Here is a 27,679-nt window from a genome sequence, read left to right as displayed (position 1 = left end):
GAGTGCAATACTTATCCCAGCACTGCCAGGGCACCACCAACCCATGTCCCTCAGCACCATTTCTCCAGGGTGTGACACCCCTCCAGGGTTGGGGACTCCACCACTGCCCTGGGCAGCCTGGGCCAAGCCTTGACAACCCTTTTGGGGAAGAAATTGTTCCTCATGTCCCCTGGTGCAGCTTAAGACTGTTTCTTCTTGTCCAGTCCCTTGTTCCTTGGCCTCCAACCTCCTTTCAAGGAGTTGCAGAGAGTCAGGTCTCCCCTCCCCATCTTGTTGGGCAGCTTTTCAGCCAGTCTGCCCCAAGCCTGGAGCACTCATGGGTGGTTGTGACCAATGTTATGACTTGAGGAACTGAACTTTTCATCTCCAGCAATGAAGTTCCCTTTCAAAACCTAGCAGAGAATTGCCCAGCACATGTGTGGGTGGAATGACCACTGGAGCAGGCAGAGTCCCAATGAAAGAACAGAGCAGGACACTTGGAGCACTTCTGCTGTTCTTAAAGGGTAATAAACAACCCCTTGAAAAAAGCAGCAGTGGGGCTTTGCCTGGTAAATCACCCAGAGCTGCTCTGCTGACTGGCAGATTTAAGTAAGATAAAATACAGAGGAGGGAAAATTCCAATGTCTGTGTGACAGGAAAGCAAATCACAAATATTTGCTGTGCCTTTAGTGGTTACCTTCAGCTTGTTTAGACTGAAATGTGGGAGCTGCTCTGATGTGAAAGATGCTGCACTAACCAAATGCATTAATTCTTTAGTGTGCACACTACAGGAGACAGCTGCCAGATGCTGATGTTCTTGGGCATCTGGAACTTCTGGCTCTCCACATGCAAACCACCCTGCTACAACCCTCAGACAATTCAGTGCCGATTACTCTTTCTTTGCTTCTCTAATGCCTAATTTGAACATTCCAGCCCATAAATCCTATCCAGGAATTAGCTAAACAGACTTCTCCCCAGCTAACACCCTAAGAATATCCTCCACTAGGATTACTTCTGCTTCCTGGGGCAGGGGAGGGGGGGGAAACTGAGGCCCAAATGCCTCATGATAAAAAAGAAGTTGCACAAAACACAGATTAAAACTAAAACCAGCAACCACCACACAAAATAATAATAGAAACAAGAGGTCATCACTTTCTCATCACAAACTTTCATTAAGAGGCAAGAACATCCCAAGGCCAGCCCTGGACTGCTGCACTAACTCCAGAGCTTTTGACTTTGTAAATACTTGTTCCTAACTCAGCCCTGGCCTGTGTAATGAGCTGGGATTTGCCAAGCCTGAGCCCCTTGCTGAAATGCTTGCTTAGATTTATCAGAGGTCTCAGCAGACACGCTCGGATCCTTTCAATAACTCTGCATTTTAATTAGATGGACAGCAGCCAAGCCTTGTGTGCTGGGCTGGGAAATGTCAGAAACCACTAGAAAACCATGAGGCTGATGGATCATTTCTACACCAACAAAGCTTTCCAGCACTCCCAAGTGTGATGGGGAAAGATGGGGAAAAGTAGAAGTCAGTTACCCTGCAACACTGTGCTCACACCACTCACCTATGGCTGCATTCATCTGGAACTAGAGGTGTAGCAGAGAAAGGTCTTTTCCCACCCAAACTATCCCATAATCCTCTGATAAACATGGATAGCCCCTTCTGGTTTATAGAGTTGATAGGATAGGAGGAAACAGCCTCAAGGTGCACCAGGGGAGGTTTAGGTGGGACACAAGGAACAAATTCTTCCCCGAAAGAGTTGTCAAGGTTTGGCCCAGGGTGCCCACGGCAGTGGTGGAGTCCCCACCCCTGGAGGGGTTTCAAAGCCCTGGAGATGTGGTGCTGAGGGACATGGGTTGGTGGTGCCCTGGCAGTGCTGGGTTAAGGGTTGGACTTGATGACCTTGGATGTCTTTTCCAGCCAAAATCATTCTGTAATTCTATTTATCATGGGTTTAGTGACATAACCTATGTGTAATATCCTTTGCCCCCTTGAGAGCTCTCTTTTGAAAGCCAGCCCTCCTGTCACTGATGCACTGACACAAAGCCAAAAGTCAGAGGGAAGAGAGAAGCCTCAGACAGAAGTTCTCAGCTGCCAGACTTTGGGGGAAGAGGCAGGAGTGCTACTGAGGTAGGGAGGCTATGGCTGGTTTGGTTTAGTGGTGACCTGGAAGCGGTTGTGGTTGGATTTGATGATCTTAAGTCTCTTCCCACCTGTGACTGAAGTACTTCTAAGTTCCTCAGACTTTAGGTCCTTAGGAGCACTGATGCTCAAAGAAACCAAGGGGAAAACTGCTGCAGAACATCAATTCCTTTCCTCCTCTGTACCATTTTTGATGCAGCCTCTGGGTACTGTTCTCTTGCAGAGCCTTTTTTCTCTTCCATGCCTTGATTCTAGGCATGAGGGGACAGAACCCTAAATCTGGTCTGTCCCCAGGTCTCAAGTGCTTGTCCTCCTAGACTAAACACCACCCAGGGAACAGCTGGCAGTGCCTCCACAAAGACACTTTTCTCTCCAAAGAGCTGCAGGCTGACCAACCAAAGGCACCACAACACATCCACCACCTTCCTGAGGCTTGCCAGGGGCTGTGTGGGCACACTGTCTGAGGGACACACATGGCCTGCCCTGCATTCCACTGTAATCAGTGCAGCCAACCCTGAGTGCTTCGTGGGGCTGCAGCTGAGCAGAAAGCTTACAGCCAGGGCACTGCTCAGCCACGGCCTCATTTCATCACGGAAAAATTGCTTTTCACAGAAAGCTTTGTTAATTTCTGCAGGCACGTCATTAGCATGACAAAGAGCCACGCCGGGAATCTGTTTTGCTGTTTCTATGCTGCTGCTTACAAACAACCACGACAACATTCTGACATCTCTCAGCCACCCTGCAGCCCCCAGCTTCCTTCTGCCAAGGGAGCAGAGGATCCCAAAACCCGGGGTGGAGAACCGTGGAAGCATCCTCTGCAAAGTCTTTCACGTCTAGGAAGGGACCTGTGAAGGGTACAGGAGGAAGAGTCAAGTGTAGACAGGAAAACAGAGCACCCAGAGCCTCCACTCTGCATCAGGAGTTATAGAAAGGGACAGGAAATGGATGGTTAAGGAGAATAAAAACCAAAGCACCCCAAAGAGCAACTGCAGAGCTAACATGAATGAGGTCCAAACAACCAGATTCCTACCTCTGGGAATGAGGTGAGAGAAAAAGGATATAGCAGAAGAGGGCTGAGCTATAATTCAAACCTGGATGACTACAGGGGATGGGACAGAAGACATCTGGGTGCAGCACAGAAGAGCACAGGAACTGAGACAGAGCAAGGGTACAGGACAGCTACCAAGTGTGAGGAGAAAGAACATGCTCCTGACTCCATGGAAGGAAAACAGGGGGGTAGGAAGAAGAAGAAGAAAAAGGAAGAAGAAGAAGAAAAAGGAAGAAGAAGAAGAAAAAGGAAGAAGAAGAAGAAAAAGGAAGAAGAAGAAGAAAAAGGAAGAAGAAGAAGAAAAAGGAAGAAGAAGAAGAAAAAGGAAGAAGAAGAAAAAGGAAGAAGAAGAAAAAGGAAGAAGAAGAAGAAAAAGGAAGAAGAAGAAGAAAAAGGAAGAAGAAGAAGAAAAAGGAAGAAGAAGAAGAAAAAGGAAGAAGAAGAAGAAAAAGGAAGAAGAAGAAGAAAAAGGAAGAAGAAGAAGAAAAAGGAAGAAGAAGAAGAAAAAGGAAGAAGAAGAAGAAAAAGAAAGAAGAAGAAGAAAAAGGAAGAAGAAGAAGAAAAAGGAAGAAGAAGAAAAAAGGAAGAAGAAGAAAAAGGAAGAAGAAGAAAAAGGAAGAAGAAGAAAAAAGGAAGAAGAAGAAAAAAAGGAAGAAGAAGAAAAAAAGGAAGAAGAAGAAAAAAGGAAGAAGAAGAAAAAAAGGAAGAAGAAGAAAAAAAGGAAGAAGAAAAAAAAAGGAAGAAGAAAAAAAAGGAAGAAGAAAAAAGAAGAAGAAAAAAAAAGGAAGAAGAAAAAAAAGGAAGAAGAAAAAAAAGGAAGAAAAATGAAAGAGGGGAAGGAGTGGCAAGAAAAGGGCAGGAAGGTGCCAGAGGGCAGGGAAAGAACACAGACACTTCCATAGTTCCACTACCAAGGATATCACAATTGTTAAGCTCAAAGGTTAAATTCAAGTTTCTCATCCCAAAACTGACATCTGTAGGAATGCTTTAGGAGTCTTTTTCTAGTGGAGGTCAGGAGAATGCCAAGCAATCCCAGGGGCTGTACCTCTAAAGGTACTGAAAGAAAAACATTTCCTTTTTTGCTTAAACACCTCTGTTACAATTTCAGCATTTCAAGCATCTGAGGTTTCACTCCAGAGGTAACTTTTCCATTTGCTTTCACAAATACATCACACACCTAGGGGGATAATCTAAGAGTGCTGGGATGCTGTGAAGGGCAGTTAAATATATGGTCTTCAGCTGAGCAATAAATGTCACCTTCTTGTATTGCTCTGTTCACATCAGTGTGAAACAGCCAGCTCTGACCCCTGCCTAAGACCGCAGGCAAGCAGGGACATGGCACAGCAGCAGACAGTGGCTTGAAATCAGCAAGGTGCAGGCAGCAGCCTCTACTCACAGCACCCTGAAGCTGCATCTGCTCCCAGCCTCCTCTGTGAGCGAGCAGCACACAGGCACTCACCCGTGCCATCGTCCACGTTCTCCACCTCCATCACCTCTGTGTTTATCCTGCCCCTGAAGAGGTACCGGTGCCCATCAGTAGAGGCTTTGCTGTTCTTCAGCCTCCTGGGGAAACAAAGAGCAGGTGAGCAGCTCACCAGGCAGCCCTCCCTCTGCCCCTGCACCGCTCCCTCTGCCCCTGCACTGCCCCTGCACCGCTCCCTCTGCCCCTGTGCCGCTCCCTCTGCCCCTGCACTGCCCCTGCGCCGCTCCCTCTGCCTTCCCAGAGCAACTGAACTGGGAGAGCCGTAGGCTGGAAGGGACACTGCTGATGCTGCCTCTGGGAAGAGTGAGCTGCAAGTTGCTGGATGACAGAAGAGTTTACCAGGGACAGCTCACTCTGCAAAACCTCTGCTCCAAATCTTACCTACCTACAACCTACAGAAGCTTATTGCTGAATCCAGGAATTGTTGCTTGCAATGCAGCAACAGCAACAGCTTTCTGGTTGCCTTCCCCGATTAGAAAGACAAAGTTTGAAACTGCTGAACCTCTGGAGACTTACAGGACAGTTTAAGCTACCCTATCCATTTGTTTGCTCTAAAAATGCAGGCTCTTTACCCTTCCTAGGAGAGAGGGAGGCCATCACATGCAACCTCTCACAGAAGGCTGACAAAACAGATTATTTCCCCCCACACTTCATCATTAGGACTCTGCATTCCTGTAACATCTTCCCCAAAGTCTGCACTCAACGCTTCTCTGAGGATGGCAGAGCTCTGAAAATGTTCCCACCCTGCAGTAACCACCTCGATTGTGCTCTGATGTCCTTAGAGATGGCAGGCAGAGGATTAGCTCTGCTATGAGGCAAAGACCTTCTTTTGGAGAGAACCAAGGAAGCATTTACCTGTGCTTTTTCTTGCAGTAGACCAAAAGGTTATCAAAGAGAAAAAATATCCTCTCCTGGATGTTCCCTGCTGAGATCTTCAGCAGCAGCCCACTCCTCAGCATTTCTGTGCACGTGTCTGTGATGTTGGAGCCCTGAAATCCATGTGGGAGATCACTGTGTGAGAACTGGAGGACTCTGCACCAGCACATGGCTGGAGAAGCTCCTTACACTCACAACCATAATGGAAGCAGAAGTAATGAACTCATGGTAACTTGTGACTCTGCAATTAAAAGGTAATTCCTAATGATGCTTGACACGAGCTTTGCACCCATTGAATGTTCCCCATGTTGGGTGAGCCTTTGGGCAGCCAATCCTGGTCGAGAGGTGTCCCTGCCCACAGCAAGGAGTTGGGGGAGATGATCTCTGAGGTTCCCACCTGAGCCATTCTAGGATTCTGTGAGTAAGTAATGGGGGAGGATTTGGGGCTTTTCTGACAGGTAAAGTTTAATCACTGGAGCTTCCCAATCACACCATGAGAAGCTGCACACAGCAACTCTTCCCCTGAAAACAGGGCTCTACTGTCCAGCTGCTGAGCAGCTTTGACCCCACCTGAGGGATACCTTTTGACAGGATCACAGCCCATGGTGTGGCTGGGGGTCAGGGAGGTTTTGGTGGCTGTTTATCTGCTGAGGGTTGAGGGAAGAAGCTAAGAGGATGAGAAGTCAGAGCTGGCTGTGTGACAGCACATTCACAGTGAGAGCAGTCAGAGATCACAGATCCTGGCTTGCTCTTCAGGACTTGTACAAGGGGGGGGAAAACAAAACAGGGGAAAGGGCTACAAATTCTGGGGCTTAAAAACAAGCCTCATTACAATGCAGCTTGGTGATCCAGGGGAAGAGGAGGGAGCAGAACACTGCGCTGCTGTCACTAAGCTGTGACTCAGGCTGGGTTTGGTTTCCAGCTTACAACAACCCCAACAATTGCGTTTGCTCTCCTCTCCCTGCAGCATCCCCACAGCCTGCACTGGCAGAGTCCTTCAGCTGCTGAGCTGTTCTCCAGCTGAGACAGCCACCTACACAAGCCCTGAAACCAGGCCAATAAATGGAGCCACTTGGGAAACAAAGTGAGAAAGTCCTTGTGCTACCCATCATCTTCCTTGAAACAGATGTTCCATTTTTTCCATGAATCTGTATTTTTATCACAATAAACACAGGCTCCATTTTGTGACACTTATGCAGAGGAATTCAAGCCATGCTTTGATCAGATTCTAAAAATAGCCTTTTTTTTTTTTCTCCCCCCTTTCCTTCCAGTTGGGGCCAAGCAATGTGCTAAGCATTTCCTTCTGGAAGGAAATCTCCAACAAGTTTGCCTCTTTATTTTCAGGAGATGCAGGAACCCAGATGTTTATTTAATTAAATCCACTCCCAGAGGTTGCATTCAGAGGGGTTTGGGTTTTTTTGGAGTTGTTGCTAGGAATCATTCAAAACCCTCTTAGTTCTCATCCAGGCTCTGGAATTCTCACCATTCCAAGGACTAACCATAAATGAGGTTTGAAAAGGATGCAGGTAATAAGATCAGGGCAATCTGGCCAGATTGGGCACCCTGTGGCTGCCATATGATAGCACCAAACCTGCTCAGCTGAACTCCAGCAACCACCACCTAACTGCACTGCAAATGTGCTATTTTGGGACCTTGGCACTGCCTCAGAGCTCAGGCTACAGTGAAATCCTAAAATTAAATCAAAGAGTCAGAGAATCCTTTGGGTTGGAAGAGACCTTTGAGATCATCAGGGTAGGGAAGAACAAAAAATGCCCAGGGTTGGAAGGAAATTGTTAATGTTGTAGTTCAGAAGGGATTCTGAGCACAGAGAGAGGCAGCCAGTGGTTCACACACTGCCCTTGTTCCCTTTCCTTATTGGTACCTTTGCCTCCTAATAATCATTTCCCCCACAGAAAAGAGAAGGGGTGATGGGGACAAGTTACTGCTGGGGAGATTCCAATTGGACTCCAGATGAGAATGTTTCCCCATGAGCACAGCTGGACACTGGAATCATCTCCCAGGGGCAGCAGTGGAGTCCCCTGCAGTGGGCAGTTTGAAGCCTCAGCTTGGCAGGCTGCTGGGCCAGCTCCTTTCAGCCACACCATCACCCAGAGAGGGTGGAGCAGATGAGCCTTGGGGTCCCAACCAGCCTGGATTCTGAGAGTTCCAACAGCAAACATTTCCTACTGTACATCCTGCTAGGGATTCAGAAGGGACTCAATGCAGCACAGTGGGTTCCTTTTCCAGGGTTAGAGGTTTGAGAACCATCAGCTCTTTACCATCTCATCTGACTCACACTGCACTGAGTTAATAACACTGCAGCTCTACACTCCAGCACCTTCATTAAGATGAGTTTGATAACTACCTTCAAGACTCAGGCACTGAGAGCAAGTAGAAGAATTTTAATCACTATAGTGCAGCAGAAAACTTAATTGAAAAGTTGAGAGTAATAGGAATGAAGTCAGTGATGGGCACTGAGGATTATTAGCAGAATTTGCTCACATTAAAATATTCATCAGGGTAAGCACTTCATTGTTATTGCTCTGTCTGGAAGCTGCTGCACAAGCCCAATGCAGTTCCATGTCCTCACACACTCATCTCTGCCAGCACTGCTGATGTTCAAACTCCTTACAGACAGAAGCTTATTTCCACCTAGTGTGAAGAAGCTGCTGTTAAGACATTTGCTTTGTTTGGTAAGTGCTAGGTCAACAAGAGCTGCTCTGCATCTCTACAATAGGAGCTCTACTTCATCTAAGAGTCACAGAATGGGTTGGCTTGGAAGGGATCTTGAAGCTCATCCAGTGTCAACCCCCTGCCACAGGCAGGGACACCTCCCACCAGCCTTATCCAGCCCGGCCCTGAACACCTCCAGGGAAGAGGTATCCATGACCTCCTTGGGCAACCTGTTCCAGTCTCACCCCACCCTCATCTCAAGAATTTCTTCCTCATCTCCACTCTCAGTCTCCCCTCTCCCAGCTCCAAGCCATTGTCCCTCGTCCTGGCACTCCCAGCCCTTGTCCAAAGTCCCTCCCCAGCTCTCCTGTGGCCCCTTCAGGAACCAGAAGGCTGCTCCAGGCAGACCTTTTATTTTCAAAACCGTTTTCTCTTTCAAAATCATTTTTCTAAAGGCTTTGATTTTTATTTTATGTGAGGTTGAAGACTACAACTAAACACAGACAAGTCCCTCTGAACACAGAGCAGCAGTCACACAGCTTTTGTCCTTCCTAAAAATCCCTTCTGGAGGCACAGTGAATTTCTGTGGAACATTCCATAGTGACAGTCCTGTGCCAAAAGTCTGCACTGTCCTGACCTGATACCTGAGGAGTTCCCTGCTCAAGACCATACCTACTGCTGGCACAGAAACGGAAGAGCAGTTCTTAGAAATGCACAGGAAAACAAAACAAACAAAAAAATCTTAAGTGAAACACATCAAATCCCTCCATGTGCTGAAGAAGGACAAAGAGCCCTGATTGAAGTAAAAGTCATTGCTTGGTCCATGCTGAGAATGACCCAAACCTTCCCACACTGCTCCCTGAGCAGCAAACCAGAGGGCTGCCCCAGCCCACAGGTCAGGAGGTTCCACGTGGGGCAGACAGGAAATAATTCTGCAGTGTCATGGGCAGTGCTGAGGGGGTCTTTGTTCAGGCTGATGTTTCTGCTCCTGTCAGCCCAGGGCTTGTTCTGCTGAACCCTTCTGGGAGGCAAGGGGAGGGTGGAACCACCACTGCAGAAGCAGAGCATGTCCTGAGGCATAGCAGGGTCAGGAGACTGCAGCTGTGGCAAGCAGGAGATGAAGGGAGGGAAGAGAGCTATGTGGAAGCTCTCTCTCTCATTTCTGTGTTTTCTCTGTCACTGTGACTGTCTACTGCAGAGCTGACTCTTCTGGGCAACATTCTAATTTTCAGCTGTCAGACTTCATGGGGAACTCAGTTAAGGTTCAGGGAGATGCATCTCAAAGCTGTCTCCAACTCAGTGCCCTGAACCCTTTCTTTTCTCTGCACTGTACAGAGGCCATTTCCCACCACAGAGCTGAAAGAGCAGGTCTCAGCCTATCAGACTGAGGTGCAAAAAGGACATTTTTCTTGCTACCCTTCCCAGCCAGCTTTCCACTGAGCTTAATGGGCTGAAACCTTTCCCTCAGCTCCTCAGCAGCATTCTCAGGAGAAGCAGCACAGTGGCACAAATTATTCAAAAAACCACCGAAGAGCTACTTCCCTGAAATCTGTGTCTGCAGCCCCCTGTGTGTTGTACTCAAACCTGGCTTCTCTCAGGAATGCTTCCCCTGCCTGCTGTTTCCTTTGCTGGCACTTGTGTTTGCCTCCCACCTGCCTGTGGGCAGCTCAGAAAGTCCCAACACAACACACCTCAGGCAGTTTGAAGACCCACTTGTGTCTGCATCCATCCTCCAGGGGAAACTAACCACAGTGCTCAAAACAAGACAAAAGGTTGGTGCTACAGCTGGGAGCTGCTGTTAGCCAGGAGCTGTCCTCTAACTCACTCAGATCTCTGCTTTCTTCACAGAACTGAAGGATTTCAGCTCAGCCATTTGCAAACTAGAGAAAAACTCCCAACAAGTCTGTGTGGGGTTGAATACTTTGATGTCAGCTTAGCTCAGCCTATAGCTAGAGACTAAGGACAGGGTGATTAAATCTTCTGGACTCAGTGATTAATAAAGGGACCCTACAGGAAGGCTGCAGAGGGACTTTTGATAAGGGTGTCCAGTGACAGGGCAAGGGGGAATGGTTTGAAGCTGAGGGAGAATAGGGTTAGACTGGAGCTGAGGAAGAAGTTCTTCAGTAGGAGTGAGGTCTTAGAGCTGCATCTCAGTATCTGAATGGTACCTACAGGAAGTATGGGAGGGGATGTTCAGAAGGAGCTGTGGGGATAGGACAAGGGGCAATGGTTTGGACATCAGAGGAAGTTCTGCACAACAAGAGTGGTTAGACACTGGAACACTGGAGTGGTGGAAGCCCCATCCCTGGAGACAGTCAAGGCCATTGATGTGGCCCTGTGCAGCCTGATCTAGTTGGAGGTGTCCCTGCTGGGTGCAGGGGGGTCAGACAAGATGCCCTTGGAGGGTTCCTTCCAACCCAGTGCAGTCTGTGAACCACAACAGCAGTGCAATGCATGATTGCTCCTCCCTCCTCCATGACCAAGGGACAAATCTCCCACCAGTACCTCCCAGCCCTCCACGTGGGACTGCCACTCTTCCAGGAACTCCAGCTTTTCCATCTGCCTCTTGGCCTCGTTGATGTTGGAGCAGACAGCTTTCATGGCCTGCAGGGCTTCCATCAGTGCTGCATAGTCACTGTGCTTCCGCGGGGTCCGCTTCAGCAGCTCCTGCTCAGGCATTTGCACAGAAAAGAAAACAAGGAACCTGTCTGTGACATCTGGGTGCCTGTGACAGGAGGTTTACACTGACAAGGACCCAGAAACACAAAGCAGACAGACTTCTTCTTTAACTCAATGGAAAAATGAGAAAACCCCCAGCACTGTGCCAGAGTAGTGCACGAAAAAAAATCAGAGAAATAAATGACTGACAATAAAGTAATCACTACTTAGGGAAATCATTTGCATCTCAGCTACTTTCTCTCCCTCCCCCAGTACTCTGCCTGCAGACCCTTCATTGACAAAACAGAGCATATAAAAATGATGGCAAAACAACAAGCCAAGGGAGCCATAAACACTCAGCTGGGGATGACTCAAACCTCACTGCCATCATTATACTCCTGAAGTTGTCTTAAACCCCTTGGTTTTAACCTGTTTCTTTCCAGGTGTTCATGTCAGTGCCATGACAAGCACGTGCCTCAGCAACTAAACTCACACAGGCACATGTCCAATAATCAGGTTTCAAGTAGCTCCTAGAGCAGCATCTGCTTGGGCTTTCCTCTCACAGTTTGAAACAATAAACTACATTAGACCTTAATCTGTTAAACAACAACAACAAAAATTGGTTTCAGTATTTACTTTCCTGCTGATTGCATGATTTGATTTCCTACCATGGAAACATTTAGTAACTCACTTTTCATTAAACTCTAAGCCCTAACAGTAAGAGGAATAAATATCAGTTAAGAATAGATGTGAATGTGCACAGCACCATCCACAGCATCTTCCTGCTACTCTACAGTTTGTCTGAAAATTCATTTTCATCAATTTTTCATTGCCAGTTGGCTGATGGTAAATCAGAAGCAGGCTGCAAACCAGTTCTGCTCTCCCACGTGCTTGGAGCAAGAAGCAGCTGAACTCAGTCTCACTAAGCTCCCTGCAATGGCTCATTCTTGTGCAAGCAGGAGATGTAGGAGAGTTTCTATTTGGAAGAATTTTGGGTGTTAAGAAGAATTCCTTTGGATATTAGGAACAATTTCTTTGCTGCAGGAATGGTCAGGGATTGGAAGAGGCTGCCCAGGGAGGTGGTGGAGTCCTCATCCCTGGAGGTGCTCATAACAGAAGTAGCTGTGGCACTTTGGCACATGGCACAGTGGTCATGGGGGTGCTGGGTAGAAGATTGGATGTGATGATCTTAGAGGCTTTTCCAACCTTGATGATTCCATGATTTTCACCCAGCCAAACTCCTCTAAGTTCTGATGTCAGCAGCTTCAACGAGAGCAAGCCTGGGGCTGGTATCTAATCAAGAGGTGCCTCAGTGTGCAGCTCAGAAGATGCTTAGAGAAAGTGAAGGGCCCTAGAGACAGCTCTTGTGAGTACCTTCAGCAGCAGGGGGTATTTGCATATCCTCTGTATGGGTGTCACCAGGTACCCCTCCAAGGGCACGTCCGTGTTCTTGCGGCCCCCCAGCAGCATGCAGTTCTGCAGAGGGAACAGGGCCACCAGTCATGAGCAACCAACCACAAGGAAACCACCAGCAGCCAAGCCCAGGTGCCAGCAGCACTGGCTGAGCTAGGGGCTGGCAATGGAGACATCCCTGGCACGGGGGAGGCTTACAAGGCTGTCACAGGAACAGGCTGGAACACAGACACCACACAACACCCAGGCACCTCCCCCAGCTGCCTTCTAGATTCCTCCAAGTATCTGCTCCATCCAGCCTGACTAGGAGAGGGCTTTTGGGGAAGTTTCAGAATAAAAGACAATAAGTAAAAAGCTCAAAAGGTGCTTTCATACTTCACCAAACACAGACAACCCAGGTGGGCACTGTGGGTGCCGTTGCTCTCACAAGAGGGGCAACAAAGCTGGACTGGAAGGTCTGACCACAGTCCTCCTCCAGTGTTCTGTTTGCAGGTTTCTGTCTCAAACATGGTGGGCAGTTAATAAAATGCCTTCACTCCTGGGCTAAAGGATATTTAAGTTTTCACCAGACAGCCAACTATAGAAGCAGAGAAGATAAAAACCTGGCTGGGAGCACCCAGGAAAAAGCAGCTAAGAGGAAGGGAAAAAAAAAAAAAAAAAAAAAAGAGTAAGGGCTTTTGGGGCTAAGGAAGTATGAAGGGACAGCACAGCAAACACTTGGAATTGCTGGAATTCCAGTGTAAGAACAGACAGCCCAAAGTCAGGGCAAAAATTGATTTATGGAGAGCCCAGAAGGAACTGTGAGGCAATGGTGTGAGTTCATCTCCAGCTTCAAGGAGCGAGATGCCTGACCTGGGAACACCAAACAACAGCAGTTTAATGCAGCCAGACATTGGCAGAGGCCAGGAAGCTGGATGCAGACACGGTGCTGATGGAGCAGAGGCCACACCACTGGGAGGTCACTGCAGGCAGCACACAACTCACAGCAAACATACCCAGAGCCAGTGGTGCCACAGGCATCTCACACCCCCCACAGGGTTCTGTGCCCAGGGTCAGCCAGCTGCTGCCTTATCCTAAAGCATCTCACTCAACGTGCCAAGGAAAAAGCTTTTCTGATACAGACTGAGCAAGGTAATAGCAACACAGGTCTATGTGGTGTCTCTCTATCCTCACAGGTCTGCTTTCAGCTCCTGCTTATTCACAGCTAATCACATCTCTAATGACCTGAACTGTTCTGTCTGCCTAGAAGACTTCAATCACACTCTCACATCACAGTCAAACCTCTTACTCTAGGCTGGACTGATGCCACTTGCTCTACAGACATGTCCTGAACCTATGAGGAACCCACAGCAGACGTGAAAGCCCAGGAGCACCCAACACTGATACACTGTGAGCTGCCACAGCTTCACACTTGGCTTCCTTCCCCACACAAGCAGCTCTCTGCAGTCTGCATCCCCTCTTGGGCTTCAGCCTGGCCATGCTGCACCCAACACACAAATCATGTGTGTGAAGCACCTCAGTGTGGGGCAAGTACCAGAGCCTGGACCTTGTCCTCAGGAGTCCTGGTGAGTCCCCCAGCTCCCTTTTCATAGCTTCTTTCCCTATCCCTCCCCAAATACTTTATCCTCCCACAGACAGGGTTGGATGGACCTCTTGGCCAGCTTGTCCAAGGCAGGCTGCCTAAAGCTGCCTGCCACACGGACCCCAGTCCAGCAGTGAGACCTCCACCACCCCCAGCTGAAGCTGCCTGCCAGCTGCTTGTGGAGGTGACAGCTCTAACAACTCCCTGCCCAGCCAGAGGCTGAGCCAAGAGCCCAGCTGAGAGCTTCTTTACCAGGAGGAAGGCCCGGACCGTCCTGATCTTGTTCAGGTCAAGCAGAACTTTCTGTGCCTTCTCATGGTTGCTGCAGTACTCATCATAGATGCGGAATTTCTCCTTCTGCAGAGACAAGGACAGACGTTGTTCCTCCCTTTAATTAGGAAAACATGGAATGCACACTTTGCAAAGCTGAGCAGCTACACAGCCTTTGTTTTGGGAGCTCAGCTCTTCCTCCCTGGCTATTATGTGAGCTCCAGCCTCGAAGCAGAATGATGAGCAGTCCGGAAGTGTCACTTGGGAGCCTCAGCCACGGAATACCAGGCTGCAAGGGACCTCAAGGACCATCTGCTCCAACCTTTCTTTGGCAAAAGCCTGGTCTAGACACGATGTCCCAGCACACTGTCCAGCTGAATCTTAAAGTGTCTAGTGTTGGGGACTTCCCTGGGGAGTTCAGTCCAATGGCTGATTGTTCTCCATAGGAAAAATTTTCCCGGTGTCCAACTGGAATCTCCCCAGGAGATTGTCCCCAATCCCCCTTGCTTTTCCCTTTGACTCCTTGTAAAAAGGGAGTCTCCATCTTCTTTGTAGCAACCCTTTAGGCACTGGAACATGGCAAAATGGTCTCCCCTGAGCCTTTTTCTGCAGGCTGAACAAACCCTGTTCTCACATGGCAGCTTCCCAGTCCCTGCACCATCTTTATCATATCTTATGACCCTTATAGCTCCAGATCACACAGCAGCACTGGGCTCAGCCATGCTGCAGGGCTCACTTGGTCAGCCTGGGCTAATTTGGTGAGTATAAAAAGGATGCAACTACAAAAGTTCACCCATTTGGTATGTTCTGCATTCTCCTTCTCTCTGCCTTGGATATGACAGTAACCCTGAGATGACCTCAAAGCACTACACAGTCAAGTGGTGTTTTGTCCTGGTGACTGTGCACACTCCTCATCACCACAGTAATTAATAAAGGCAATTAAGAAAGGCATCAAGTGGGAGGAGGCTGTGCTAGAAGGCATCATACATAGTGCAGAAAGCAGGTCCCAACTTCGTGCTGGGCGCTGGGCTCTGGCTGCAAGCACTCCTCCACCAGCGACAGGAAGTTTCTGTGCACTGCAAGAATGTCTTCAATGTTTGAAAACAACATCTGCAAGAGAAGGAAAGACACATAAATAAAACATCAGCTAAGAGGGAGCAGAAACATGCAGCTAGGAGACAAACCTTAACTGTCTCTTCTGTGACATTTTTGTCCACCTTGGCTGCAGCACACTGGATCATGCGGTGAAGGAAAGCCTGTGTGGAACAGGGCAGAGAAGGGACAAGTTACTTCAGGAGGATCTGAATAGCTGTGGGCACTTCACACTTAGAATTTGCTCCCCAGATTTCTTATGCTTTGGACACAGAGTCCCAGCAGAGCAGTGTTCAAACTCCAAACCCAGTATTTTACTTATGAAGCATTCAGTGGTCCTGTTCCCCTAAGCTGATACAAAGCCATATCCACATAGTGATGAAAAGAGCTAAACCAGGGGAATTTTAACAAAGCTGGGACACTGAACATCCTCTAAGTGCCACCTCCACCCCACACTCAGGCCACAGCCAATCAAGAGCAAATTGAGCAGTTTTCAGTCTCACTCCAGCACTTCACAAAGTGACCACAGGACAAGCCAAAAATCAGCCACTGGTTTTAGGAGATCCTGGTATGAAATAGGACTTTTGCCACACTGAGCACAAGATTCCTGATGTACTGGTAATCAAATCTGCTGTGAAGGAGACTGGCTTAGAGAGTCAGCTGCCTCTGGCTTTGTTTAGTGAAAATGTTCACTCTTCCCTCCTCCAGAACCTCATCCTTGGGGATTGGAGAAGTCAGCAATGTCACTACGGAAACAGCAAAAGAGGAAGGTCTCTTGTGTCTCACATTCAAGACCTGCAAACAAGAGGAGATGCCTAGAAGTGATCCCAGAAGAAATCAATCACATCTCAGGTACAAAGGGAGGGCTGGAGGACATTCTGAAAACACCACCACAGGGCAGAGCAAACCCTGCCATTGACAATTCCTCACACAGACACAGATTCCTCAGCCATGGAGCTGCCACAAGTGTCAGGTCTGCCATGAGCAAGTCTCTGTGCATTGTCCTCTGCTCACAGGCTCAGATGAACTCTTGGCAGGCTGCAAATTCCCTAGAAGCAACAACAGGCACCTGCTGGGAGGAAGGACAGCAGCCACAGCAGCCCTGTGCTTCTCTCTGCTGGGATCTAAATGTTTTCTCCCCTTTTAATCACTGCTTCTACCCTTAGATCCGTGCTGCCATGAACACACCCGAGGTGGACTGCAAACAGACATTTCAATAAGGTCATTTCCTGTGTATTTTCTCTTTAGGAAAACAAATCCTGCAGCAGCCAAACTCTCCCATTGAAGGCTGCAGAAGGAAGCCAGCAAGATGGTTTGGACCTCAGAACTTAATTAAATGTTGCTCTGCAGGCTGTCAAAAGCCAAAGTCCCCCCAAAAAAAAACCCAGAGGGAAGCCTTTCAGCTCTTCCAGTCTCTGTCTAAGGCAACGGACTTCTCCTCACAGCTGCTGAAGCACAAAGCTGAAATGCTGGTGGCTCTGCTGTGCTTTCACACCTTTAGAGCATCTAGAGGCATCTGGGTGGTAGCAAATATTCTGCTCTTTTCATTATGTTCCAAATGGTCCTAGAGAGACCACTGAGACTTGTGCTTGGAAAGAAAGCTGCTCTGGACTACAGGTGCTCAGCCAAACTTCTTTCCTACCATGGGCAACCTAGCACTAAGGCAGTGTCCTGCACAGCAGCCTGAGTGAATTAATGCACATCAGGTTCCAGGTCCTGGCAGAACACCAGGCTGGGTTTGTTGAAGCACTTCTGCTTGATTTTTGCCACCAAAAAGCCTGATTTCCATAGATAAGACTCCAGCAGCAGCTGTGGCAAGCCCTGCGTGCTCACCCTCCTTTTCCCATTAACCTGTGCCAGAAGCTGTGGCAGGAGCTGCTCAGGCTGGTTCTGAGACTGAACAAAAGACTCCTCTGCTCTCTCTAGCAACCCACCAGCTGAGGCACCACCTGTTCCTCCCATCCTGCCTGCAGGACTGGATGAATCACAAGCAGCAGAGAGAGCATCAGCCAAGGTCAGAGATCTTCCCCCCTCCCTCCCTACACCCACTGCCACATCTGCAACACTTTCCTACCACTGATTTCCTTTCACAACTCACCAAATGATTCCCTTCTCCTTTCACCCAACCCAGAGGAGCATCCATCTGCCTGAAGGAGCATCCCTGGCTTCCTGAAGCTTCACACACACAAATCTCCATCATCTTTCCATGTGTGCTGCCTCACTTCAGGATCATCTCAACCCTTTCTATCCCATGTGTAGCTTTTCACTTTCTGCTGAAGCTTTTCTCTGTCATCTCAGAAAATTTCTTCCAAGAGAAGAAGAAAACCTTTCCCCATCCTGTCCTGTATCTTGATCACATTTTCTGCACTTCCCCTGTCAGTCATAGCATTTTTCAACTTCTTAGTGCACACCCTGCCCATCTTTTATGGCCCCTGAGGCTTCTCAGGTTCCTGCTTTGATGAGGGAGTGTCTTTAAGCTGCTCTTCCCACTCCTGAAGCCACCTGAGCTGTGCCTGTGCTTTCACTTCTAATCCCTGCCTTCCTTTCAGCACCACAGCAGATGACAGCCAGAGATTCATAGCCCAAGCCCAGCTGCCCTCAGCCAGGAGGGAAGTGTGAGGTCTCCACCCTCTTCCTTGTACTGAAGCCATTCTCAAAAAGATTTAGTGCAACCTTTTCCTGGCCCAAAGAGAAGAGATCTGTTCCCTTTCCTTCCCAGATGTCAAGAGCCCTGTCACTCATATCTAAGACTTCGTTTTCAGAAGTGCTTCCTAAAGAGCAGCTCTGCCCTGGCCGCTCAGGGCAGGTTTGGTTGGACATTGATGGAGCTCTGTTCACAGGTAAGGTCCTGGCCAAGGGAGTCACCAAACCCCAGGCTGGATGGCAGCCTGCTCACACATCCTGCTGCCATCCAAAGCTACCTACAGAAAGCTGCTACAAGATCATCTCAGTTTTTTCTTGATTAAAATACAGCTTACCAAGAGCACCCTGGGGTAAGGGATGAGCACCCTGCTGCCAGCTGAGCAGGAGGCAGAGTCTCTCTGATGCTTCTGGCTTCAGGGGGCTGCTGCTCCCCTGGCTCTTTATCCCACGGAAACTGCCAACAGATTCCAGTCTCAGCATCACCAATGGAGAGGTTTTGGAAGGGTGAGGGTCCCATGGGAATTTCTGAACAGACTGCTGGTCTTACAGCAGTGAAACCAACCCAGAGGCACCCAGATCAATGAACAAAATGTTTCCAGCAAGCTCCTGAAGAAGAACAAGAGGCTGTTCGGAAGGGCTTGTAGAGACAGGACAAGGGGCAATGGTTTGAAACCAGAGCAGGGCAGAGCCAGGTTGGACATCAGGAGGATGTTCTGCACAAAGAGGGTAGTGAGAGACTGGAACAAGCTTGCCCAGGGATGTGGTTGAGGCCCCATCCCTGGAGACATTCAAGGCCATCGATGTGGCCCTGTGCAGCCTGCTCTAGTTGGAAGTGTCCCTGCTGAGCGCAGGGGGGTCGGACAAGATGCCCTTGGAGGGTCCCTTCCAACCTTATGCATTCTATGATTAATCTTTCTTGCATTTTGAAGATTTCCTGGTGAAGGAAAAGCCCAAAACTGGTCTCATGCCTGTGGAAGCCCCTCTGCTCCCACCCTGTGGGCCTGGGGGTGCAGGTTACACAGTGAGCAACATCCCTCTAATCATCCAGCTGACCCTGCAGCACTGGGGTGGGAATGGAAGAGAGATGACATCTCCAAACAGTTTCCCTCTCATGAAAGTCAGCAGTTTCCTGAATTTACAGAACATGAGGTTCCCACCAGGAATTCTCCTGAGCTCAGCTGTGTCCAGCACCAGCAAAGCAAAACAAGAAGCAGGAGAGAGCTCAGCACCAGTGGCAGTAACACACTGTCCCCAACCAGAAAGCAAAGCTTCCTGCTGTGGTTTCTGCTTCCATGCAGACACATCTGCTTATTCTCCTCAATCAAAACAAAAATCTTGAATTTCCATTTAATTTTCACTCCCCAAATCCTGATTTCCCTTCACACAAACACAAGACCAGTCCACGTTCCTACTGCCTACCATGAATCAGTCTTGTGAATTTTCATCTGCCTGGATAGTTCTGAGCCAATTCCCAGGGCAATGCAGGAGATCTTTTCCTGGGTCATATCTGATTCATGATGTGTGCAAATGCAGAGAATACTTCATCTGCTATTTCCTCATTGACTGGATGACTATCACAAAGAGTGCATGCTAAGAAAATGTTCTTTCCTTCATGCATCTAAACATCTGCTGCACATTAATTACATCTCAGGGTATTTACCTGCTAACCTCAGCTTACATCCATCAAAGAGGTTTCACTTCCTGAAGGATATAATGACCACCAAGGACACGGTTTTAGAGCAATAAATGGAGCATCTCCACATCCAGAGTGGAGCTGCAGGAATGGAGCCAGAGCTGTTTGGATTCCCCCACACCAGCAGGACTGCCTTGCTGCCGCATAAATCTGTAATCTCAAGATATATGGACCTGCACTCTCCATGCCTGCTAGGGAGAAATAACCACACACACTCCCAGGCTTTCCTTCTTTCCCTGCTCCTGAAGCACAGGCTCTGTTTCTGAGGTCTCACCTAAGCTTATAGCTTGGCTCTGGCTTTGATGAGCTCCCAGCATAACTGCTCCATTTCCCTCAACTGTCTGTGAAGCAAATCCTGCAGCCACACCAAGACTGCAGGGCTCTTCCTGCTCCTGCCCTTCATTTCTGTGAGGGAACAGAAGACACAACCTGGTTACAGGACAATTTCTTGCCCTCTTAACCATTTTTGTGTTGTTGATTGAAATGGATATTAGGAAAAACTTCTTCCCCAGAAAGGTTGTCCAGGCCTGGCCCAGGCTGCCCAGGGCAGTGGTGGAGTCCCCATCCCTGGGGGGAGTTCCAAAGCTGTGGAGATGAAGTGATGAGGGATATGGGTTGGTGACAACCTGGCAGTGCTGGGGTAAGGGCTGGACTCCATCTTAAACGTCTCTTCCAACCAAACAATTCCATGACTCCAATGCTGGACTTTAAGATGAGAGAGCTTCTTACTGCCTCCTCCTGAAGTAAGAGCCTCATTCTTGCTGGGTTAAAAACAAAAGTTCTAAACCATCCTCCTGACCTTTTTTTTTTTTTTTTTTTTATTTTTTTAAAGATACTGCATCTGTTAAAAATAGTCCCAGAAAATCTGTCCCTCCCAGGCAGTCCCCAGGGACAGTTTGTAAGGCCACTGCTTATATTAAAACAGAACACTGAGCTGTGCCAGCACCACACCCTCCTCACCAGACCTCCTGCACCCTACCTGCAGGCAAGCAGCAGCATTGCTGGGTGGTGGCAGCAGCCATCTGTTGCTGTTCAACCAGAGCCTGGCAGCACTGAACACTGCTGCTGCTGGGACACCCTGCTGCTTGAAGACACCCAGGGTGACTGCACAGACTGAAGGTACCCAAGGATGCAGACCAGGGTTTTATTACTATTATCTTTCCTTCTATTCATGAATGTGCTGTGAGGAAGAACAGCTCCTAACCTCCTAAAGCAAAAAAAAACAAAACCCCAAACCCACATTGTCTAAGCCATTCAGCCCCCCAGACACCAGCCTTCTAAGAACAACACAAGGAAACAATGCTGTGAGTGGGACCAGGAAATCAAGAAACTATAAATAAATACCAGGTATTGTTTTCCAGCATCTTCAGTAGCTTTGGGCCCTGCAGTCCTTCCTCTGGGTGAGGAAATGATGCCTCTGCAGGTTTACCTCAGGTCCCTACAGGCCATGCAGTTTGCCATACCTGAGCAATCTGAAGGCACTGAACTTGCAGACAAGGAGCCAGCCACAGGCTCATCTCCTGGGCAATAAAAGCCACCCTGACCACAGACTCTTGACCACAAGGTGCTGCTCCTCCACTGCAAAGCTGATTTCCTCCTCTTTGAAGGAGCAGGCTATGGCTGTCTGAGAGATGCCCAACCCACCTGAGCACAGCACTGCATCAATGTACTGGGAGAACCTGAAAATGCAGGCAAAATACCTTCAGAGTGGCTCGAGAGCAGCTTCAGGAGGAGAGCTGACACCAAGAGTAGGTCTGACAACTCTTCAGGTCTATAAATAATCCTGGTAGAAACCTTTTCATCTTCTTTCCCCAAGATCCTGCCTGCAGGAAGGACCAGCAGCAGGGAGACAAGCAGGGCAGCAAGGCCAGGTCAAGATGTTCTCTACCAACATCTCTCCAGATGTGTGGCATTCACAGCTATGCCCAAAATGAAGTGAAAAGGCAGCAAAAAGTGTGGGAAGAGAGGGTCACTGCAGATGAGGAAGCACAAGGCCAGAAAATTCCCACTTGAGACACAACTGAAGTGGACACTGCAGAGAGAAGTAAGCACAGAAGCAGGCTCCTTGGTCTTTCAGGCTTCATTTTACTCCCTCCAAACTGCCTGTTAAAAGTTGCTAATAGCTGTACTTTAGTTTTTTTCCCCAGTGGCATGTGAAAGGAACTGGGATAAGTACAGAAGAAAGGTGCCAAACCCACAGAGCTAGAAACTTTCCACAGGCTTCTCTTTTTTTGCCAGGAGAGAGAGGGTTTCACTTCAAAATATTTTTCTAGCCTCTTCTACTGCAAGGCCTGCAGTGCAATGCTTTCCAGAGTGGATGTTATCTCCATAGATAAACAAAGCCATCTTTCCCAGGAGAGCTGACCTTCACCTTCCATCCCAGAATAGTATGGCCAGCTACAGAGCAGCAGCTCTCATCCTTAAAGGATGTCTGACAGCATTATGGAGCTAAGCACTGCTCTGGACTTCCAAGTTTGCTGCAGACAGCACCTCCAAGACTAAAACAGACAACTAAACCAAAGGGCTTTGTTGGTCAGAAACCCCAGCAGCTACCCAGTGAGACAGGAGCAGGCACTGGGAATTTGTTGTTCTTGTTAAAAAGAATGGCTCAGGTTGGAAGGGACCTCAGACCTCATCTACTCCAACCTCCTGCCATGGGCAGGGACACCTCTCAGCTAGACTCATCCAGCCTGGCCTTGAACACCTCCAGGGAGGAGGCAGCCACAGCCTCCCTGGGCAGCCTGTTCCAGAGTCCAGTCTCCCTGCCTGGAATCAAGCACCTCCCCAGTACTTCTGGAGATACCTCCATTCTTCCAGCTGTGACAAGAACTCAGTGCACAGAGCTGTCACACGTGAGGGTGGACATTTCCAGATGCAAAGAGCAGCAAGGAGCTCACAGACACAGGATCCCTTCTGCAGACAGCAGAAGCCTTGTCTCATTTTCCAAAGGGATGGGTGGCATCCAGATATTGTCTCCCAGCTCTCCCTTTAGGCAGCAAGGACACTTTGTCATCCAGAGCAATGGACCAAAGGGAAGGAGCACAATTTCCTGCCTACTGCAAGAAATCAGAGTTCACCTAAGGAACAAAGGAGGGTGGAGGCTCCAGCACTACCAAGTCCTTCTGGACCAGAGAGTGCTCGGAAACAGGCAGCACTCCTAACGTGCTGACCTATAGCAACCCAATCACACTCAAATAAATAAACCTGTGACAAATTAAAAAAAAAAACCTCTTTGTGCAGAAGTGACCCAAACTGAAGCCAAATCACCAGGGAAGCCTTGGCTGAGCTGCTCCCAACAGCTCAGTGCCCCAGAGCACTGCGTGGCCACTGTGGTTTTCCTGGACACAGGATGCTGCCAGCCTTGGGCTGTGCATTTGCAGACAGGATGGGGCCTTGGCCATGGTCTTTCTGCAGGGGTAAGCAGGAAAAGGTTCAGGTTAGCAGATAGGTCAGGCTGAGAATTCAAGCAGCAGCACTGCCTCTGTCTGTCCCACAGCTGCCATGTACACAGCCCCCAGTGACTTGCATGGCTTTACACTACAGCCTGGCTATGGCCATGGACACAGTACTAAGTCATTCTGTAAACATTTCCATCCTCCTCCAGAACCAGACATCGATTTGGAAAGATTTCATAGCATGCTGCTGTTCAAACAGGCAAGGCCACCACAGCTGCCCAGCCAGCTTCTCCCTCAGCACTCATCTTTGTCAGATTTCTTCTGCACATGACAAATTCCAGCAGCCAAGCTCTGCCTTACAGCAGGCTGTGGGACCAGCAGGGTTTCTGAATGCACCTTGCTGTCAGCCTGGCATCCATCCCAACAGCAACTCAATATTCTTCATTCCAGCAGCATGCAAAGGGCTGGAAGCCTCCCAAACTAAAGAACAAGCAAAGTCGTCAACAGACACGAGCCTGAGCCTCCTCCTCCTCCATAATCAGATCCACGGCCCTCCCAGAGTAAAGTGCTGGGACCTCCACGAAAACACAACAAAACAAACCTCTTCTCTCCCCTGGTGCTCAGTATTTCTTGCAACTGAAGTCATGTTTCTCCTCTCCACAAAGGGGAAAAAGGGACCTGGTTGCTCATTGTGCTTGCCCTGTTTTGCTCATGTCCTAGAGAACAGAGGGAGCAAGGTGAAGCTTTGCTCTTCCTTCTGGAAGGGCACTTTTTCCATGCAGGAAAACCAAAACTGAGATGAGTTCAGGCACATAACCAATTCAATCCACTTCTGTTCAGTTGGAATACTTAGGGCTGCCCAGGACACTGAGAGTCCCCATCCCTGGGAGGATCTAAAGCACATGGAGATGTGGTGCTGAGGGACAGTGTAGTGGTGACCTGGCAGGGCTGTGTGAACAGTTGGACTTGGTGATCTTAAGTCTCTTTCAACACCACCAATTCTATCATTCCCATAACAGATCATCACAGCTGCAAACGTGCCCCAGCAGGAAGTCTTCAGAGCCCAGCAGCTCCAACCAGCACTGAGCACAACCACAACTGCAGCAAAACCAACTGGAAGCATCACAGCTCAGCACCTTCCCCACAGGATTTCCACATGGCCTCAAGGAAACAGAGCCTTGACGATGGACCAGGTGTCAAACTGCAGCATAATGGTCATGGGGGACGTTTCTAGGGCACATCAAAAGAAGGAACTCAGAGCAGAGGCAGTGGCTGCACAAGGACTGTTTCCTGTGGCTCAGAGGAAACCAGGCCTGATGCTGTCTCTGTTATCTTCCGCTCCGAGCAAAGAACACATTCCTGGGATTTTGCCTTCCCTTAAAAACCCAGCAACAGGAGTTACTTCAACAAGAATCCCAGAGCCCAGCTGAAACTGAGCACCCCACTGCATGTGCTCCTGAAGAGCAAAGACCCTGAGACAAGTGCCAGTCCCATCACTTGGGGCAGAAGTGGAGGCCATCAGCATGCCAGAGCTTGCCAGTCCACTTCTTCAGTTGCCAACTTTTCCCTTTAAACTCTGTCAAACAATGGAGCATCCAGGATTTCACATGGCTACTTCTGTGAGGTTTTGAAGTGAGGATTTTTGCTTTAGAAACAAAGGATTATTAAAATCTGTTGATTTTCACATCGTTAGCTTGGAGAGATCAGAGTAATTCTTGAAGGGAAAAATAAATAAAGGGGAAAAGAAGTAGTTAAAATAAAAATCAGAGTGAAAAGAAAAAGCCACAGAGTTGTGAGCCTTATCCACACCTCCAGTGTGTGTCCATCTGTAGAGACAAAGAGTTCAAGTGATTTTACTACCACCTTGAGCTTTGTAATCAGTGTATGGGGCTGCTGAGCTCAAGACTCAGCATGAGGTGTGACACACTGCAGACCTGGTGACAAGCTGGAGACAACTTCAATTCATTTCAACTGAGGAAAAAAAAAAAAAAACAAACAAAAACTAACCAGAAAACAAAACTACAACAGCAAAGCAACCAAAAAAAAAAAAAAAAAAAAAAAAAACCCAAAACAACAAACCCCAAAACTCTGATTCCTGTGCTGAACTTTCATGCAGAGCCTGGGGAACCATCGCAGCCCCAACGGCACCAGGAAGCAAAATGCCAGAGAGTAATTATTTTTAATTGGGTCCAACTAACAATGAGCTCACTTCTGCCCACTCCAGCAAGCAGCCTCCTTGCCACCAGCCAGGGCTCTGCTTTGGCTTCCCCCATTTTGGGGGGTCCTTTCTCCCCTCGGTGTAAATCATTTACATCCTGCCTCCCAGCCATGCTGCGGTCCAGCTGGGGATGTTTGAGGACCAAACAAACCAACTCCACAGAAACCTCAGCCACCAAGACTTGTTTCCATTTCTAAGCATTGTAAGGAGCTGCAGAGAGCTGAGTGCAGCAGAGGGGAAGGAGAATGTCCTCTGCTGGCAATGCCAACCAAACAAACAGCCTTTCATTCCTGTCAGACGATTGGGCACGGCAGGCCTCAGCTCATCCTCTGAATTTAGATCACTAAGGTCTTTTATTCTGCTTCATCACCACCTTTAATTCCTTGAAATACTTCATTTTCTCATGCCCTGAACCCGTAACTGTATCACTTTGGGAATGTTCCTGCAACCTGGGGGGGTTGGCAGAAGTCTTAGGACTTTTACCTACCAGCCTGTAGGATGGTCCAGGCTCCTTCCATCACAAATCTAATGTGGCTTTAATTTCAGTTTATGAAACACCTGAGGTCTAACCTACCCCCAAACTTGCCTGTGTACACCACACTGATGATGCAAAACAAGCTTGCAAAGGGCAGCACTTCCAACAGGACTACTCCCCTGGCAAAGTACCAACAGGGGAAGAACCTGCTTCCATTTGCAGCTCCTCTGACCTCTCCAGCCCCAGCACAGCAGAAGATGGTTTGCTCCACATACAGGAGTTGGTGGGAAAGTTCATTTTGTAAGTCACACAGATGCCTTTCATCTTCAGAGCATCAATAGCCAGCAAGTGGGGATGCTCTCTGTGGCTTCTTCAGCTACCCACAGGATCCTCTGTCCTCCCTGGAAACAGTTTTGTCTTAATTACTGCAAACTCAATTGGAAAAGAACTTTGGGAAGGGGACAACCAACCAACCCACAAATTAAAAATGCTACAGTCCTAATTGAGATGGACAGGAAAGTGGCAGAAGTGAGAACAGGTACAGAGAGCTGCCACCCTGCCAGAGCTGACTGCAGCCACAGCGATGGTCACAGACCACAGCAGCAGCACTGCCCAGCCTCCAAGCCCCAACCACGGTAATTAGCCAGGCAGCCAAGTCTCAAAGCATACCAAATGCTTACTAGAGCTTGCCCTGCCATTGTGCTTAACTCTGCAAAGCAGTCATGAGGAGGGAAATCTCCATGATAAGCATGCAGCCTCAGAAAACAGGGCTCAGTCTGCCTGGAAACTGGCAGCCACTCGCTGTGTTTCCTACACTTTATGTTATGTTTCTCTGCTCGCTGGAACCAATTGGCTGCCATCAATGAAAAGCAACTTTGCATCCAATCAGTGGCATGAATTTAGAGTGAAAGCTGCTGTGCAGAGCTTCTGTGAGGAGCCTGGGCCCTCTGCCATCCTTCTGCTTGTGAATGAAACGGCGTGAGCCACATGCCCTCCTCCTCCCAGAGCTGGGGCCTTCAGCCTCCCCTTTGCTGTGGGACCAGGAGCCAGCCCTTTGCTGCTGAGAGGACCATGACCTAGAAAGGCATCCAGTGGCATCAACGTGCTCACTGCAGAGAGCTCAGCTGTGCTTCGTCCCACAGCTCTCCCTCCTGTGTTCCAAACCAAGGGCTGAAGCAACACTGAGGCAGCTCTCCTGACTCGGCCCCTTGATAAATAGTTCCCTAAACTGATCCCTGACCTCTCCACATACTTTTCCTGCTGACCCCAGAGGCTTTGCAGCCTGCTGCCTTTACAGGTCTGGCTTTGTTCTTGTATTGGGACATACTGCTCAAGAACAAAACCCAAATAAACCAAAGCCCAGCTTTATTACCATGCAGTTCTTCCAGCAGCAGTCCTTGCTCCCCTGCTTGCTCCCAAGAACCACCACATGGCTCTGGTTAAAGAACTAAAGCCAGGAAGCTTGCAGGGGACAGAAAATCCAAGATCTATTGAAGCTAATGAAATGCCACTTTTGTTTCAGAACCAGTGATGTCTTCTTTAAGCAAAGGAGTGCCTAACAAGCTGAATTTTGAATATCAAATATTGCTGACCCTGGATAAAGAAGTGGCTGCTGCTGAGTTCATTTCACTAACTTGAAAGCTGAGTCAGACTTGGAGAGCAGGCTGTTAAAAGTCTCAGAGAACACCCACAGTCTGCTTCTGATGTGTGCTTGGTTAGCTCCCTTCTAACTGTGTTCAAATGCTGCTCAGCACCACTCCAGCAAGGTGCTCACTCCCATGGAACACACTTCAGACAGAAGTGCCAAGAACACCAAGTGCAAGCAGATTCTGTGGGCAGACATGGGGGGGGGCTCCTAATTAGCCTCCAACCAGCACTTCCCAGCTTTTCACTTGGTCAGGCTGCCTGGATCCACACTCAGGAGGAAAAGGCAACTCTCCAAGGCTGGGAAAACCTCCCCACCACCTCCTCCACCCCATCTCCTTCAGTGAGGCTCTATGAAAGGTGAAGGTACCAGGTTCCTGCCCAAACACACACA

The 27,679-nt window shown here is 48.7% G+C and overlaps 1 protein-coding gene across 1 annotated transcript in view; it reads right to left on the bottom strand.

The window, feature by feature from the left end:
- Positions 1-27,679, bottom strand: part of PREX2 (phosphatidylinositol-3,4,5-trisphosphate dependent Rac exchange factor 2) — a 96,209-nt gene that overhangs the window by 57,434 nt on the left and 11,096 nt on the right. The window contains exons 2-8 of the mRNA XM_054394777.1: positions 15,310-15,381; positions 15,113-15,235; positions 14,108-14,212; positions 12,235-12,336; positions 10,708-10,869; positions 5,509-5,642; positions 4,630-4,733 (exon numbers count right to left, since the gene is read on the bottom strand). Of these exons, the coding sequence (XP_054250752.1) occupies positions 4,630-4,733; positions 5,509-5,642; positions 10,708-10,869; positions 12,235-12,336; positions 14,108-14,212; positions 15,113-15,235; positions 15,310-15,381 (802 nt within the window). The remainder of the gene's footprint in view (positions 1-4,629; positions 4,734-5,508; positions 5,643-10,707; positions 10,870-12,234; positions 12,337-14,107; positions 14,213-15,112; positions 15,236-15,309; positions 15,382-27,679) is intronic.

Source organism: Indicator indicator, chromosome 31, assembly GCF_027791375.1.
Source record: "Indicator indicator isolate 239-I01 chromosome 31, UM_Iind_1.1, whole genome shotgun sequence".
In the NCBI taxonomy this organism is placed as follows: domain Eukaryota; kingdom Metazoa; phylum Chordata; class Aves; order Piciformes; family Indicatoridae; genus Indicator; species Indicator indicator.
Note: the sequence above shows the minus strand (reverse complement) of the source record. Positions and strands in the feature narration are given on the sequence as shown.